General features: G+C 41.2%; 1 protein-coding gene across 2 annotated transcripts in view; it reads left to right on the forward strand.

Moving 5' to 3' along the window:
- The window catches only part of CACNA1S (calcium voltage-gated channel subunit alpha1 S), a 78,185-nt gene extending 66,176 nt beyond the window's left edge, over positions 1-12,009 (forward strand). For both annotated transcript variants that reach the window (XM_072997463.2, XM_020805303.3), the window contains 5 exons: positions 175-383; positions 3,388-3,455; positions 3,791-3,894; positions 8,961-9,083; positions 11,353-12,009. In XM_072997463.2, coding sequence (XP_072853564.2) covers positions 175-383; positions 3,388-3,455; positions 3,791-3,894; positions 8,961-9,083; positions 11,353-11,514 — 666 coding nt within the window. In that variant the 3' untranslated portion in view covers positions 11,515-12,009. The remainder of the gene's footprint in view (positions 1-174; positions 384-3,387; positions 3,456-3,790; positions 3,895-8,960; positions 9,084-11,352) is intronic.
- The last annotated feature ends 1,484 nt before the right edge of the window (positions 12,010-13,493 follow it).

A 13,493-nucleotide genomic window follows, 5' to 3' on the forward strand; every position in this document is an offset into this window, starting at 1 on the left:
TTGGCCATGCTTCTGTTAGTATAATATGATGTGCAGCTTGGCCTTGACCTTAAATGAAACATATGTCATTACTCAAAGGCTCATCTTTCCATCCTCCAATCCCTTCCCAGCCTTCTACAACACAAAGGTTTTTTGAAGAATCAAAATAATAATTTCCTCTCTCTCTCTCCTCAGAGGACAGGTGGTTTGTTTGGCCAAGTTGACACCTTCATGGAACCTAGCAGCCCCCTACCACCCCATGTGGCTAGCCAGAGACCTCTGCAGTTCACTGAGATGGGAAGTGAAGATTTGGATTCCCCCGTGTTTCTCGATGAAATCCCCCAAAGAGGGAACACCAATACCAACAACAGCAACAGCAATGCCAACAACAGTGTAACAGCAAGGTAAAGCCCTATGTAGGTAGGGCTGCCAGGTCCTAGGCTGATGTCTCAGATAATTGCTGGGTTTTTCTGTGTCTCCAGTCAGGGAGATAAATCTTAATAGAATAATGTCTGATTTGGGGTGTTGAGTGGTTTTTCAGGCCTGAATCCCCATCGTCATTCATTCCCAACAGGCACCAAGGCTCATTGGCACAATGCAAAGATGATTTTCCTAGTGTTGCTCTCAGAGACTCCTCATTGGATCCCAAACCCAGAATCCCATTGGTGTTCTAGAATGGCTCCCCTTACTAGAGTAAACAAGAACCCTGTGAGGTAGAACTCCCACAACCAGGCTAAGCCAAGGTTTAAGCAAGCCCTACTAGAAGTGCTTGGGGCTACCAAGGAAGTTATGGCCAAAACCCTAAATCCATCTTCATCCTCAGAATCACAGGCAAAGACTAAGCTATAGTAGCAAGTAACATGCAGAATGTTTGGGGTTCTACAAGAGCAGATTCCCATGCTTACACACACACACACACACACACACACACACACACACACACACACACACACACACACACACACACACACACACACACACACACACACACACACACACACACACACACACACACACACATTCACAATTTATAGAGAATTTAAAAAAAATTAAGACAAAGTAGAGAAATGAAAAACAAATTATACAAACAAAAAAAGAACCCCTTTAGAAATTCTCTACGTCACAAAAACAGGTAGCCAGAAGCCTAAAACAGATCATACACACAGCCATTGAAATGAAGCCTTTAAAGCTGATGGGATCTATCAATTAATCATTGGCTTTAAGGCCATGATTTTTCAGAATTCTTGAATATGCAGCAGTTTTCATGAGAGCTTCAGCTGTAAAAGCTTCTCAGTTAGTAAGGCCTCATAGAATAACCTTGACAGGATAAAACCATAGATAGTGCAGGTGCACAATCTCAGTGTAGGCTCCTAACTCTCATAGTGGACATTCTGTTAAGTGCACAGACTAATGAGTAAACACTTAATTACTCTGCAGTTGAGCTTGTGCAATGTCAGTGTACCAAAAAGTCAAGCAGCAAGGCAACTGAGGTACAGTCATGTGAAAAAGAAAGTACACTCTATTCGCGAAGGCTTTCATGGCCGGGATCTAATGGTTGTGGGTTTTTCGGGCTCTTTGGCAGTGTTCTGAAGGTTGTTCTTCCTAACGTTTCGCCAGTCTCTGTGGCTGGCATCTTCAAAGGATAGCACTCTGTGCTCTGGTGTAGTTGAACTCCCAAGCCAACTCTCTTTGAATTCTATGTTTTTTTACATATCAGGACATAATAAAAATCATCTGATCCTTAGCAGGTCTGAAAATTAGGTAAATACCACCTCAGATGAACAACACATGACATATTACATCATGATTTATTTTACAAAAATAAAGCCAAAATGGAGAAGCCATGTGTGAAAAACTAACTTACTGCTTCCATAGGAATTAAGAAGCTAATTAGCAGTCAGATCCTGCTAACCAAATGCCCTTGTGTAAATTGATCCTCAGTAAGTGTGGCCACCTTTGTAAAAGTGAAAGTTTTAGCAGTTTGCTGATTTGGAGCATTCAGGTATATGTTAACACACTGCCAAGGAGGAAACACATCTTCAGTGATTATAGTGAAGCAATTGTTTGTTTGTTTATTTATTTATTTACAAGATTTTTTTTTAGCTGCGCCATTACCAATGGTCAATTACCAATGGTCAGTTGTTGCTACCTATCAATTTGGGAAGGGATATAAGGCCTTTTTCAATCAATGTAAAGTCATTCATTATGCAGTGAGGATTATTATTCACAAGTGGAAAGCATTCAAGACAGTTGCCAATCTTCCCAGCAGTGGATGTCCAAGCAAAGTCACTCCAAGGTCACATGATGCAATGTTGAGAGAAATTGCAAAAAACAAAACAAAACCAAGAGTCGCATCTCAGATTCTACATGTTAGCATGTTAAATATTAAAGTTTATAACAGTACAGTTAATAAAAGACTGAACAAGTATGGTTGGTTTGCAAGGATTGCCAGGCGAAAGCCTCTTCTTTCTAAAAAATTAACATGACTGCATGGCTTAGGTTTGCAAAGGTACATCTGGAAAACCCATAAGACATCTGGAACAATATCCTTTGGACAGACAATGCCAAAGTGGAGATGTTTGGCCATAATGCATAGTATCATGTTTGGTGAAAACCAAACACAGCTTATCAACACAAACACCTCATACTAACTGTCAAGCATGATGGAGGAGGGGGTGATGATTTGGGCTTATTTTGCAGCCACAGGACCTGGCCACCTTACAGTCATTTGGTATACTCTTCTGTATGCTAAAGTATTCTAGAGTCAAATGTGAGGCCATCTGTCCATAAACTGCTGTTTTATGGAAAATGGGGATTAATTCTTCCCAACATGTGTGCTTAAAGCCCTGATGGCTGACATCCACAGCTGCTGATCTGAGAGGATGGATAGAGGAAGAGGGAAGAAGGAAAGGAGTGGGGAAAAGGGTTTTAATTGAACTGATTGGGAAGTAGAACGTGGACTCTAGTAACAGGTGAACTAAGCATACTGGTGTGGACAACTACAGCAATTTCAGCAGTAGAAACTACCAGGAACTTGGTTAAAAAACTGTGAAGCACCCAACTTAATCTGAGTGTTCCTCTCTGTGTCCAGTCTTGAGGATCAAATCAGACTTTATTCATTTAACTAGAAGAAAGGCACTGTGATGTGTTAAAAAGGGTGAGATACACATGGAATCCATGCATATGAATAATGCACCATATATATCTATGCCACTGCATGTTCACACACATGGAAGAGCAGATGGAAAAAGAAAGTGATGGAGAAGCTCAGTCAGGACAACCAACCTATAGTTGTTATTTTAGTATAAATCACAGTCTAAGTATTAAAAATTGTTATTTGGGACTGGACATTTCTTGGAACTTATCATTAGTGCTTTGTTGTAAAAGTGAAAGTGCTTTGTTCCATAGGATGACATATGAGGACGAATTGAGGGGCGAGATGAGATTACCTTCATCTCATCAGCTATCACACAGAGGTGAGTTCCAGCTAACCCCTTCCTCCATTTAATATTCTTATTCATCACCAAAAGGATTAGCTGCTAATAACTAAGGGACTAACCATATAGTCCCTGTTTATGTATAAACTGATGTTTTGGGTCATGAGAAAAAGAGGGAAGCTCTTAATGATTTCTCCATTGAAGGAGTCTGTCTAACTAAAATGTTTGAGTATTGCTACATCAACAGGCATTGTTGCAAATCAACACCTTATCTACTTTGTAGTTCAGCTAGAGCTCCTGTAGCGACATTCTCTAAACACCTGCAAACTATTAATTTTCCCGTGATCCATCATGCCTTTTTCCCTCCCTCCCAGCCAACAAATGTTCCATTCAGCTTGAAAAGGAGCAAAGGAAAAGGAGTGTGTTGCCAGCATCTGGTGTGAAGACCAATCCAATTCTACAGTTTTCCAGCCAGCAGGTAAATACGAACTGAGGCCCATTGCTTTAGTTTAGTCTAGGAAGATTTCAGCCAATGCTGTTCTCCATTAAAACTCAACTTACAACTCTATCAGAGATTGATGCTGAGTTTTTTTTTAGTTTTCTTTTTTTTTTTTATTTAGGAACAGGGATAGAGGGTACAAAAGAAAGAGGGGATAGGAAAGGAAAAATGGTTTTGGGGGATAGGAGAGCATAAAGTATAACATCATCCAATCAATTCATATTGCTAATACATATCAACTTTTTGCTTTTTCACAGTTTGATTACCCTCCTGCTTTTATCTTATCATTTAATTTTAATTTTATTCTATGTTATTCCAACATTATCTGGTAGCTGCTGCCATTTATACAATACATCCCATCGTTCAGTTTCTTTTTGAATTGAACAGTCTTTCAGCCCATCTGACAGAATATCCATTTTTTTCACTTCCCATATTTTCACCATAAAATTGTCTGGTTTCAGTATCTCTGCCTCCTTAAGATTTTTGTCATAATGCTTTTTAATTTTGGAAGCTGCATGGGTCACTGGATAACTCTCTACTGCATTCATATTACCTGGTGTCATGTCTAATACAGACGATTCTAAAGTCTGTACAACTTCATTTAAGTTTTGTTTGGCATCTACTGTCCCCTCTTTCGTCCCTTTCATCAAATCTTCTATTTTGTTAAGACCTGCATTCACTTGCTGGAACCCTGATAATATTAGCCTTTGTATATTAATCTGCCATTCCTTTTCTATTTCTTGCACCACTATTCCAGAACTTTGGGATTGAACAGACCAAGTCTCCATTTGTTCTTTTGAATTTTTGGGGTCCATCTCAGGCTTTGGGGTTTGTATAAATACCACAATAATCACCCCCTAGAAATCCTTCCACAGTTTCCACAATTTTATCAACAATTCAAACCCCTCATCATAAACCTCCCCTTAGATCTCCCTCCAATCTTTGTCCAAATATTGTAGTATAAAAATCAACTTTTAGCCCAGCAAATACAGTATCAATTAGAACCGTGACGCTGTTATTTCTTCTTCTCCTGAGTTCAGCAAGCTTCTATTATTAGACTCACACGCGGTCTGCAGTCCGATAAACAAAACAACAGTCACAGAGTCTCAAACTGTCCAGTAGATTGTCCTTGGAGCTCGTCTTGTGATCTTCATTAACCCCTTAATGCTCCTTAGTCCAGTTGGCCACGTCAGCTCCTTCTCCCGAAAACCACCAGATTCTATTATTTATAGTTCACAAAGTCCAGAGAAGGCAAAGAGTAACGTATCCCAGCCACACTGCATCCACCGAAGTCTCTTAAATCCAGTCAGACGGTGTTGCTGTCTGGGATTCTTCTCCAGAAACATAAGATTTATTTTTCCATCTCAGACTCTCGGCTTTAGAATCAGCCTGGTGTTTAAAAGTTCACTTGGAGAAGCTTAGTTTCGTTTTTGAGTCAGACTGATAAGATAAACCCGCCGCTGCATTTATTCTTTCAGCCAAATATTTTCATTCTTATTTCAGCTTAATGAGGCTGTTTCATAAATCAGAGGCTTCGGCTTACTTACTTGTTATATATTATTAGTTTATATTGATTGCTCTCCTCTCCCCCGGTAAAGGGTTCCTCGCGGCTCAGTGCCAAAAAATGGCGCCCGCTCCAGTCCGTGCACGGTGATTTCTTCAGAAGAAAAAAGTCCGGGTCTGCCTCCCTTTCTTCTCCTTCTGCTGCTCACCATCTGCTTCAGAGAGACTTCTTCTAGACTCTCCTTTGATCCCCATTTCAAAAAGGGGATCCCGGGCCGGAGGGTTCCAGCTTTTTCCAGAGAGCTCCTCTCTGGAGTTGCTGGCAGCACCGCAACAAAGCCCCGCCTCCAGAGATTGATGCTGAGTTTTGACCAGTTGCTTCCATACTGCAATCTTTTAGCACTGCTAGTCATTGCTTTTCCATTATCAGCTGGAAGTGGAATTAACAAAAAGGTTCTGCACAATACTTAAGATGCCATGATATCATCTGACAGTGCCTTCTGTATAGGGAGGATTCTTCTATAAAATTTACTTTAGAATCCTATCGCAGTGGTTCCCAAACTTTTTTGACTCTTGACTTACTGGGCACTGGCCATGGCTCCCTGAATACGATACTTTGGAAGAGAAGGGAGGAAAAAGCTTGGCCTGAGTCACACATCCAAGGAATCTGGGATGCCCCTTGCTGGGTTTGGTGGCACACCAAGGTGCCACAGTGCACAGTTTGGGAACTACTGTCGTATCCAATAAAGGTGCTTTTCAGGGTTAATTAAAAGCTTCCTGCTTTCAAGTTGAGCCCATTTTATTGCTTCCTATTGAGAGATGTTTAACCTGTTACTTCTCCCTGAAATATTATCTCTTAACTGACCGTTATTTTCTTCCTTCCCCATGGGGGGACAGCTTTAAGTACAAATTTTGTATTAAGTATTTTCTAATATTTTTGTGGTGGCACTGTGGGCTAAACTGCAGAAGCCTGTGCTGCAGGGTCAGAAGACCAGCAGTCGTAAGATCGAATCCACGCGACGGAGTGAGCTCTGGTTGCTTTGTCCCAGCTCCCGCCAACCTAGCAGTTCGAAAGCATGCAAATGCAAGTAGATAAATAGGGACCACCTCGGTGGGAAGGTAACAGCATTCCGTGTCTAAGTCGCACTGGCCATGTGACCACGGAAAGATTGTCTTCGGACAAACGCTGGCTCTATGGCTTGGAAACGGGGATGAGCACCGCCCCCTAGAGTCGAACACGACTGGACAAAAAATGTCAAGGGGAACCTTTACCTTTACCTAATATTTTTGTATAGTAAGATAGAGATATTTCATTCTATTAAAATGAAAAGAATAAAATGAATTTGAGGAAATTGATAATAAAGCCTTCCAGAACATTGAATACAGTAAATGATAGTTAACAGAGACAATGTCAGTTTATAGGAAATTTACAAGCTATCCACCAGTTGTACTATAGAAAGCAATAAAAGGACAAAAGCTGTAAGCTTTTAACTGAAGGAATATGAGCCCTGAAAACCATTAAAAGTGCTTTGTTTATTCACAGTGAACAAATAGACTATACAAAGACATTTTAAATTTTAAGAATGACCAGAAATCAAGTGGGGATGGCAGGGGAAGGGAGACAAAAATGAAAACAATGCCATCTGGGTTTTCCGTTACAATGGCTGTCATAATCATCAACTCCAGAGGATCATCATCATCATCGTTGTCATCTGCTGAGCTGGAAGGGACCCTATGGATCATCGAGTTCAGCCCCCCCCCCCTCAGGGAGGCACAGCAGGGAATCCAACTTCCAGCCTCTGGCTCTGCTGCCAGACACCTATCCAGCAGTCACGTACTAAGTCACACTAGAGTTGGCCCACTGATTTAGTGAGGATTTGATGAGCCAACTCCTCTATAAGCTCCACTGATTCAAATGAGTCTACTCTACCTGCAACTTACTGTACTATAGTAAATTACAATTAGAGTAGGCTCATTAGAATCAATGAACTTTTCAGAAGAGTTCATTCACCAAATTCCCATTGGTTTGATGGACCTATTCTAGTATGATTTACTATGCTCAACAACAAAATTTCAGCCAATAGCTGGACAAAAGTGAGTGGAAATATTAAAGAAAGGGGCTGATGTGGACACAACATTCATTAATAAAGCCCTTCAGCATAGAATTGCACACATCCCTGATTCCCCAGTCTATGCAGCGGACCAGGTACAGTGAGAGTCCAAGCTCCAAACAGAGTTCTTCCAAACTCTCCTCATATATAACAAGGCCCGAGTTCTCTATTGCAAGAAATTGGGACACATTTCCCTTTCATACACCCACACAGGTGGCTGGTGTATACTCTTGAAGCATGCATGCTCATTGTATGTTTCAAATGCAGTGAGGCCAATGGCCAGACATTTTCAGTTGCACTGGTCCGAGTATAATGAGATTATCCATCACAGAGTGTGACTAAAATGGAAAGATGAATCAGAGTGATTTGGCTTTGCTGCGATTTTATTTGCAGCCTGTATTACATTTAAAATCACAGTCAGTGCTCATACAGGGGCTGCAGATTGATTTGGGAATTCACTCTTCAAATTTGATGTGATGAGATTTGAATTCTGGCTCACATCTACTTTTTTTTTCTGCCTGCCTCTGCTAATCTGACAGGGAACAGTCAGGGTCAATAACATGGGAAATAATAACAACTACCCAGCCATAAGATGATAGGGAGATCTTGTGCTAATCTCCTATATGCAAGAATTTTAAAAAATGTTTGAAAAATTCAGAGAACAAGCAAGGGAGAGGAAAGAATGTGGAGGTGTGTTCCCCCAGTCCTGAACATCACTCCCCAACTGCCTATGTCACTGATACACCACCTACAGAAACACCTCCTGTCTTTACAAGAATGTATCACAACTAACTGCACAGAGAAAAAAGCCCATTTAAATGACTCTAGCTTGAAAAATTTAGTATTTGACAATGTACTCGCAGCCATAGGTCTGCTTGACCATTAGGTTCAACCGCTGTAAAGATGTTATTAAACTAACTCTACATCCTCCACCAAGAAGGAACTATGTGTGCAGGAAGAGCAAGTACAGCCAGTGAGAACAACGGCCAGTCAATCCTCACTCTTGGAGGGGTGGTTGTTTCATTACAGAATAATCCCTTTTGTCCTAGCCCCACCCCTCGAAATTTAGAATATCAATGGAGACAAAATGAGAAAGCTATTTATAATATATCATAAATGAGAAAGCTATTTATGATACAGTATATCCAAGTATTCATGTACTGTTTTCTTCATCAAGATTTCTGTGAGTCTTATTTATGCATCCATCTTACAATGTTATAAGACCATTAACATCCTTCTTAAGATAACAAAGCTCATTTTACAGGTCTGGTTTTCTTTGAAAATACCCCATCTGTAAATTGTACCACAAGCTTCCTGGGGACAGTAGTCTTAGAGCTCTCAGTACTCAAGGTAATAAGAGTTTGTTTGCAGATGCTAAGGGATTTCCATTCCATTTTACCTGTTCTCCTTAATCTCCACTTCTCCCAAAAGACGCCCTTTGCCTTGCATGAGGCAGTTGATGATGAAGCACCTCAGCTGACAAGCAGCAGTGAAGGAAATGGATTAAGAGACATGGAAGCCTCCACCCCCGTCACTATCCAGTTCATCCAGGAGGTAAATCTGTTGGCATTGTATGCATTGGCTGGAGGTTGTTGAGGTCTGGGATTCAGGACCAGGGAGAGATAGGATGGTGAGGGCTGCAAAGCTGGCTTGAGTGACTGGCATTTTAAAGCCATTTCATTCCAATCAAAAGTGACTGTATTTGTGCATCAGTTTTTCAGTGTGATGGCAAAACAATGAAAAATGTCTTCCAAACGTCTACAGATACTTTATTGTTAGCACAGACAAATGATTAAAAGCCTTGGCATCCCATACTATGTTTTGAGGGAAAAGGAGAGGGGAATGAGAAATTAACAGTGTCATTCTATACCTGTCACTGAGGTGTGGTCACACCTGGAAATAGGTGGCAATCTGGATCACTTGTGGAATGATATGATGTATTATATTTCCTAGTGATCACATTACATATGGGGAATTGCACTTCAGACTGACCCTGATCTATGCCTAAGCTAGATGTTTTTGGTCCAGCTGTAGGGCTTCTACTTTTGGTGGGCAGGCTGGAGCAATTCCCTCACAAATGGAAGGATTCCTTTAAAGGAGATTGCTTGTGTTGCAGCCCTTCTTGGTGCAATCAGATGCACACCTTTGTAGCTGTCTAATAACATCCCAATCCCCATTGGGATCAGTATGAGTAGCCTATTCTTTTAATAGCCAAGATGGGCAAGGATCTAAAAAAGTGGTAGTAGGTGTATAGCATGCACATGATTTGTCAACATCCTCAGGCCTTACTAACTGAAACGATTCCAATAAAATCTGACTAGATGGTGCATTGGACATTTCAGTTTGATCTATGGGGATTAGGAAGGAGTCAAGATCCTGACAGATGGATTCAATCTTGGATCTGAAATGGGCTGCCTGTTGGTTGCAGTTCTCCAGACTTCGCTGTAATTTTTGCATCTGTCTGGAATGTGTTAGCCTGCAAACAATGCAAAAGAGTTCTGCCTGTTGACTGGAGGCTGCATGAATCAGTTTTGTATTATAGCCTCTTTTTGAAGCCCTAAATAGATTACAATATTTACCGGACATCTCCCTGACTGCAGCCAGATAGCATTCTGTGGGATCTTTCTTCCATCTGCTCTCTACCAGTCTTTGTAATTGCTTCATTGCCCTAAACTCTTCCATAAACCATGACACTCTGCACCAAAGGGGTCATTTAGGAGCAATTGTGTCAAATGCCTGGGTCACCTCTGAATACTAGTGGGAAATATGGACTTTGACAGGAGCATGAACCAGATCAGCCAGACCTCCCCCTGCCCCAGGGCATTATGGAAACCAAATGGATCCATCAGTCTTTGGGGAAAGAACATTCTAATAGATCCATTCATTCTGCAGAGAGGCACTGTTATACAAAGTTCATATCTCAGCAGGTGATGATCTGACCATGACAAAGCAGAAGACTGAAGGTTTGCCACTTTCAGATAATATTCTCTCTGCCCAGATGTGAACACCAGATCCAAGGGATGTCCTGCCACATCTGTGTAGGACCTGGAAACCAATTGGATATTGAACACATGCCTCCCAAAATGTAGCAAGAGTGTAATATGTTGGGACAGGCCCATGGATACCATAAACCCCAAGGCCACCCCAGGAAATTGTATCTCCACGTAGATGTTAAAGTCCCCTAGAAGTAGGAGTCTGGGGAACCTGAACAGCGCATTGGAGGTAAAGTCTGCCATCCCTGATAGGGAGAGCATTAGGTTGTGGGGTGTGCAGTACATTGAAAATCAAAGGTTTTTAGCACTTCAAAAACTCCCTCTTGTAATGATGAGTGATCCGTGGCATTTTGTTTCACCCTTAGAGGCCACATTTTGCAAAATGCACTGTTCCTGTGTCACCAGCAGCCTAGGAAATGGAAGACAGAGTGAAGTGTCTGAAAAATTAATGTTCAGACCTTTAAGCAAAAGTCAGACATAGCATAGAGTTAGATATAGTGGTGCCTCACTAGACAGTTACCCCGCATGACAGTTTTTTCGCTAGACATTGACTTTTTGTGATCGCTATAGCGATTCACAAAACAGTGATTCCTATGGGGGAATTTTGCTGGACAATGTTTGGTCCCTGCTTCACAAACCGATTTTTGCTAGACGAGATTTGCTTTTTGCTAGACAATGATTTCGCTAGACAGCGATTTCAGTGGAACGGATTATCATCATCTAGCGAGGCACCACTGTATTTATGTATCCTTAGGGGCAGAAGCAAACCAATGAGGACACTCCAGTACTGCCGAAAAGGGCTTGGCTAATGTTTCAATCCTTTACTACAGGCTCTGACCTCCGGGGGACTTGGCTCCTTAGCGAAAGACTATTCCTTTCTGAAACTGGCAAGAGACGAGATGGCTGCTGCCTTCCAGGTGGAGGTGCCCGAGATGGAAGAAGTTGCTGCCACATTGTTGAAAAGAGGGAAAATCTCAACTACATCTTTGTAACAGGCCCACAGCATGGCCATTCCAAACACAAAACTCTAAGATATTGCCCTCAGCCTTTTTGTTTTGAGGAGTGCTCCTATACCATTTTACCAACTTGTCTATTTTTGGGTGGTTACTGTGAAAACCCTGCACTGTTGACCTTTGATTGGTTGCTACTACAACATGGCTGGCATGTGACAGAGATGGCAGAAGTAAATATTCAGAATCTTTCCCCCATGGCTGTTTAAAAATAACTTTTTAGGAAAGGGTTCCCAGGATGTTTGCAATGGGTCTCAACGGGATCTGTCCCATTAGAGTCTCTATACTCCAAGAAGATCTATAGTTTGAAAGACAGATAGATCCTTACATGTTCCCACTGCATCATTTCAAGATTCTGCCCTACTTCATTCCCTGCCCTCCCGGCACATTTACAAATGTCTTGAAAACTGCCCTCTAATGACATTGGGGAAGAAAATAAAAGTGATTAAAACCTAGCACTTTTAGTAAACTGAAAAAGCCAAGAACTATGTTTTTATTTATCATTATAAATTGATGTATACATTTATACTGACGTATTTACATTATATATTTGTTTATACATATATCTTACTGTAAAAAAACATGCACTGGAGGACCTGGAAGGCACTACATGAATATCTCCCAACATATGCCCCCCCAAATGTAGCAAGACAATCAAAATCTGTAACAGCTAAACAAATACCCCCTACACAATGCAAACATGGGAAGGGAGAATTTGTTGCAGAAATGTATGATGCTGATTTGCAGATTAATTAAAAACAGACAAATCATTAACATACATGTGCTGAAACACCTCACATCTCAGAAGATCACCTGGACTTCCCAAAAGCAAATTGAAATAAATACTTTTGAAAGCTGCTCAGGCTACAGCTTGGTGTGTCAGGATCACAGTATTCTGATGCCTGGCTTAGAGGAGCCATAGAATCCTGAATCAATTTACTGTATCTTTAAAGCAACATACTCTTAAACTTGGTAGCTGTCTATGTCTTTAGATTAAAATTCAACATGAAATTCTGTTGCTGTGAGCAGTGACTGGGATGGCTTCTCTGTAGGTGTCAGGAATTGATGCTCAGAAGGATTCACAAGTAGGAATCTGCGTCACTGATTAAGGGGAAAGTCCTTTAAGTAAGCAGTGGCCATAGGATTTAATCTGTTTTTATCTGAACATTTTTGACCGGCCACACATCTCCGATGTGGAAGCTGAACTCCAAATTCTCTTATCATAAAGATGAAGAGCAGATTTCAGTCATCCAATCAATCAATGAAAGAATGAAAAACAAATCACTACTTAATATTCAGGAAGTACTAGGTAAGACCCACTGTTAATAGGACAATGTTATATTCGCGAAGGCTTTCATGGCCGGGATCTAATGGTTGTTGTGGGTTTTTCGGGCTCTTTGGCCGTGTTCTGAAAGTTGTTCTTCCTAACATTTCGCCAGTCTCTGTGGCCGGGATCTTCAGAGGACAATATTAGTTGCTTCCACAACTCTGAAGTCTGTTCTTGTTCTTTGCAGCTAAGACTCTCTCATCCTCACTGGCTAATAGCTGCTCTTTCTATCTTCTCCTTTACCATTCCACTGTGTTCCTTTCTCTTTTTCATCTATTGCACTCCATTCAACTCCCTCAACTCCACTGCCTTCTTCTGTTGCTTTTTTCAGTCACTCATCCTTCCACACACAGCGAAATCTGAAAATGGATGTTGCAACCCTGATTCATTCTTTTTTGAAAGTTCCCTTGCAATATATGACTTTGGCCAGAAACAGATTTTAGAGATGGCCCATGATTAAACCTGAAGGCACACTGATGTTGCAGGGAAGCCTCACCCAGTTCATGAAATCATACTTCTGAGGAATTCTATGCTTGGGTCCTGAAGACCAAACAAAGCAAGATAAGTTATATGATTCCAGAGGTGAGAAAGGTTCCTGCTGCTGTGAAATTCAGAACCACCCAAGTGCTATAAA

This window comes from Pogona vitticeps, chromosome 4, assembly GCF_051106095.1.
Source record: "Pogona vitticeps strain Pit_001003342236 chromosome 4, PviZW2.1, whole genome shotgun sequence".
NCBI lineage: Eukaryota > Metazoa > Chordata > Lepidosauria > Squamata > Agamidae > Pogona > Pogona vitticeps.